Source organism: Garra rufa, chromosome 16 (genome assembly GCF_049309525.1).
Source record: "Garra rufa chromosome 16, GarRuf1.0, whole genome shotgun sequence".
NCBI lineage: Eukaryota > Metazoa > Chordata > Actinopteri > Cypriniformes > Cyprinidae > Garra > Garra rufa.
Window position 1 is genome coordinate 23,270,426 of NC_133376.1, and position 4,777 is coordinate 23,275,202.

A 4,777-nucleotide genomic window follows, 5' to 3' on the forward strand; every position below is an offset into this window, starting at 1 on the left:
CAATAAATAAATGTCCGACCAACATGTATACTGAACAATGCCTGTTATGCCGTATGCATTGTAGTCACTAGATGGCAATATTATCCTGGTCGTATGCTGTTGTGTTTGACGCCATACCTCAGCAAATTATTTGAATGTGATTATGCAGAGGATTTGTGGGAAGAAATGTCTCGGCTCTGCTTACAACAAACTTTTTAGTTTTGAAATAATTAATGTACTATTTTTTTAAATTGGGAATCAGAATCAAAGGTGTTGGATGATATGTTAAAACTGGTAACTCTCTGTTTCATCTTCATAAATGTAAAGCTACTGATTGTATGGCCAGTTTGAGGACTTTTACATTGAACTAAAGCTATTCTCTTTGCTCATCAGTTATTGAGAAAGCTGCTAAAGCTGCCACGGTGTACCGGGTAGTTATTCTTTAAAGTTGATATTTTTATGTGTAATTATTTATTTACTTATTTATTATTTACTAGATCCAAAGATCAGCATTTATCTGAAATGAAAAGCTGTAACATTGTAACATTATACACTTGACTATACCATTCAAAAGCTTGGAGTCAGCGTAATAGTTTTATTTTGTATTTTTATACTTTTATTTAGCAAGGATGCTTTAAATTGATCAAATGTAATGATAAAGACATTTATAATGTTACAAAAGATTTCTATTTCAGATAAATGCTGTTCTTCTGAACTTTCTATTTATCAAAGAAACCTGAAAAAAATATACTCAGCTGTTTTCAACGTAGTAATAATAATAGTAAAAAATGTTTGGGGGCAGCAAATCAGAATATTAAAATTATTTATGGAGGATCATGTGACTGAAGTAATGATGCTACAAAATCAGCTTTGAAATTACAGGAGTAAATTACATTTTAAAATATATTAAAATAAAAAGCAGTTATTGTAATTGTAAAAATATTTCACAATATTACTGCTTTTGCTGTATTTTAGATTAAATAACTGGCTTGGTGAGCAGATGAGAATTCTTTAAAAAACATAAATCTAACTGTACAAAAACTTTTGACTGGTAGTGTATATTTATTTATTTTTTGACCTAATTATTGGAGTAGAATGTTGATATGTGTTTTGTATTCTGGTTGCTTGCATATGTATTTTATTGCTTTGTGGGCTTGTGGGAACAATGCTTATGAGGCAATATGATAAAGACAGCATGTTTATAGGAGATATAAACAGTTGTACTAATAAACGTATATTCATTATAACTGATAGAAACAGCTACTCCTAAAAACTTATTGTGGACAAATGTGTATAAACTAGATTAAACCTTGGAGTATTTGTGGAAAATAGTGTTTAAATAATAAAGTACAAGAGGTTATGTGACTCTGCGTGGTATGTATCTAGCTAAAAGTGTGTTGTCATTTACATATTGTTTATTCAGTATTTCTGAAAAAGAGTAAAAATGAATAGTGTATACACAAGGATTTTTACATTTTATGGATTGTTTGGGGAGTTATATTTAATGTCTTTTCTTCCGGTCCAAAGACTAAAGCATCTGTCTGGAGAACACTGTCAATAAAAAAGAAAACGTTTCATAAATATGGAGTTTTTGATTAATTTATTAAATGATTGTTATGTAAACTCAAGTGTGTTTCGCATTTGGGGCTGACATGACCACATAATCGATTACTCTACGCCACTAGGGAAGCCATTCCAGGAGCCAGGAAAAGTAATCGAGCACGGATCGCGTTTTGTCTGGGAGAGAAACGCTGTCAAAATGCCTCTCGGTCGGTTATTGTTGCGAACTTCAACTGTCAATAAGAGTGAGTATCACAATGCAAATTATATTAAGCGTACATTATAGCCTCAATACATTTCCTTGCTATATTTGTTTATTCGCCCTAAGTTAGCAAAGCAGTACGGCCTGACCTTGCTTAGCTTAGCAAGACTAGCAACACAGCAGTCTATGCATTAGTTCCATCCACGTATGAGTTATCTATATATTATAGGCTATTATCACTGATCTATCGATCAGTGGCTATTATAGCTTTTAATTGCTATATTCAGGTGTTTGCAAATTATAACAAAGGACAATGAAAATGTTTATTTTTTATTATCTTATTAATTGTTGTATTACATTCATGCGTGTTACATCTAACAAAATGGAAATACTGTAACATTTTAAATATTTGGATTTGCGTTGTATATGAGTGCTGCTGGTTAATATATCAATTCATATACAAACTATCAAGTTGCATATAGTGGGTTACAAAACTTTCCAATAAATCAGACGTGTTAAATATAATTGATTTTGAGGATTGCTTTCTTTCTCTCTTCAGTGATTAGCAGAAATTCCTTTGTAGCTTCCAAACCGGATCCCTCCAAGCCAAACATGCTGAGAGTAGGGCTGGCATTTGGGAGCACAGCTTTCTTGTGGGCACTGGTAAGTCATTTTGAATGATCTCTTGAATGAAACATATGCACAAATGTACTTTTTGTGGTTTTTCTAAATACACTCTCTGTTCCCCACCAGCTTTTTAAACAACACATCACTGATGTGCATGAGTACAAAACAAGGAATGGGTTACAATAACTCATGAGGCCATGTAGGTAAATCCATTACCATATCTTTATTCAGTCCTAGTGTCATTTGTAAATCTTGTTAGGTGATGCAGTGCTAATGATGTAATAGTTTTTCTTTTCCTTTGTAGGGCAACGATTGCTCTGTGCTTTGTGGATCTTCTGTTTTTCCTGTTTCAATGTTCCTCTGCTTTCAAAAGATGTACAATAATGTTTATTAAAGATGTGTATATATAACTTGCCTCTCGTCACTCTCTGGACTTCAGCAAACATGACTTGCAGAAATAGAAATAATATGTTAAATATACGGTTTAGCTTTGTCCCCTTCCATTTAGTCTGATGTGGTTTAAAAGCAAAACAATAATTGTTTGTGACTCAGATTTATAAAGCCAACATTCAGTGTAGAGGAACCTGTGACGTTCCAAGATAAAAAAAATTAATATTCAATGAGTCAATTAGGTTAATGTGGTTAGGAGAAACAATGACGATTTGAGTTAAAAGATTACCTTCATACAGTGGAGATCATCCATGGACACAAAACAATCAGTATGTTAAGTGTAATGGTAAATCTCTTTGCCAAGATCTCATAATAGTGTACTAATTAATAGGCCACAGAGCTCTGGAGAATGTCTGGTCTTATTAATCACTGCAGCTTTTCAACACACAACAAAGCATACTGTATATTTAGATATAGCCTACTATTAATCAAACCTCAAAAGAGCTTACAGTAGTTAGACAGGTTAAAGAAAAAACTATTCTGCAACATTCTAATAATCTTATTGTCTGGTTATGAAACCTAATAAACAACTATTTGAAAATGCTTTGTATTATATATTCTATATATGTAAGTCACAAATTAAACAAGTAATTTTGTTAAAAAGTCTTTTAATAAACATACAGTTGGAAGGGGAAAGTTTACATAGACCTTATAGAATCTGCAAAATGTTAATTATTTTATTAAAATAAGAGGGATCATACAAAATGCATGTTATTTTTTGTTTAGTACTGACCTGAATAAGATATTTCGGTAACACTTTATTTTAAGGTGTCCTTGTTACACGTTACATGTACTTACTATTATATTAACAATTAATTATGCATAATTACATGCAATTAACCCTAAGCATATAGTAAGTACATGTAGTCAATTAATATTACTCAGTACTTAAATGTATGATTACACTGTAACAAGGACACCTTAAAATAAAGTGTAACGATATTTCACATAAAAGATGTTTACATAGTCCACAAGAGAAAAGAATAGTTGAATTTATAAAAATTATCCAGTTCAAAAGTTTACATACACTTGATTCTTACTTTGTTGTTACCTGAATGATCCACAGCTGAGTTTTTTTTGTTTAGTGATAGTTGATAGTTGAGTCCCTTGTTTGTCCTGAACAGTTAAACTGTGCTCTTCAGAAAAATACCCAAGATTCCACTAATTCTTTGTTTTTTTGGCATTTTTGTGTATTTGAATCTTTTCCAACATTGACTATAATTTTGAGATCCATCTTTTCACACTGAGGACAACTGAGGGACTCATATGCAACTATTACAGAAGGTTCAAACGCTCACTGATGCTCCAGAGGGAAAAACGATGCATTAAGAGCCATGGGTGTAAACGTTTGAACAGAATGAAGATGTGTACATTTTTCTTATTTTGCCTAAATATATATATTTTTATTTAGTACTGCCCTTCAGAAGCTACTTATATGTTTCCTAGAAGACAAAATAAGTTAGATTTACCTTGACCTTCAAATTCCAAAAGTTTTCACCCCCCGGATCTTAATGCATTGTGTTTCCTTCTGAAGCATCAGTGAGTGTTTGAATCTTCTGTAATAGTTGCATATGAGTCCCTCGGTTGTCTTCAGTGTGAAAAGATGGATCTTGTAATCTTACAGTCAATGTTGGAAAGGGTTCAAATACACAAACATGCTGAAAAGCACAAAATTTGTGGGACCTGAAGGAATTTACTGAAGAACAGCGGACAGTTTAACTGTTCAGGACAAATAAGGGACTCATGAACAACTATCACTAAACAAAAAAAGCTGTGGATCATTCAGTTAACAACACAGTATTGAAAATCAAGTGTTGCTTGTGTTGTAGAATCAAAATAATTGCTTTTGAAGCTGACGTCCCACAGAATCCCAGCAGGGGGAGGATTTAGACCAGCGTTTTCTCCTCCCATCATGTTCACTCCTCCCCTACCAACTGTCTCCGCACTTTCACAGAGTCA

At 32.8% G+C, this 4,777-nt stretch overlaps 1 protein-coding gene across 2 annotated transcripts; it reads left to right on the plus strand.

Annotated features, from left to right (window-relative positions):
• Nucleotides 1-1,661: 1,661 nt before the first annotated feature.
• On the plus strand, nt 1,662-2,778 carry ndufc1 (NADH:ubiquinone oxidoreductase subunit C1). Of its 2 annotated transcripts, none has more exons than XM_073820069.1 (4): nt 1,662-1,784; nt 2,301-2,404; nt 2,495-2,571; nt 2,673-2,778. In XM_073820069.1, exons 1-3 carry the CDS (start codon nt 1,739-1,741, stop codon nt 2,552-2,554), a joined length of 210 nt encoding a protein of 69 aa, XP_073676170.1. In that variant the 5' UTR covers nt 1,662-1,738; the 3' UTR covers nt 2,555-2,571; nt 2,673-2,778. The 2 variants fall into 2 exon arrangements, with proteins under 2 accessions (XP_073676170.1, XP_073676169.1); XM_073820068.1 differs by having other exon boundaries at nt 2,495-2,567.
• The last annotated feature ends 1,999 nt before the right edge of the window (nt 2,779-4,777 follow it).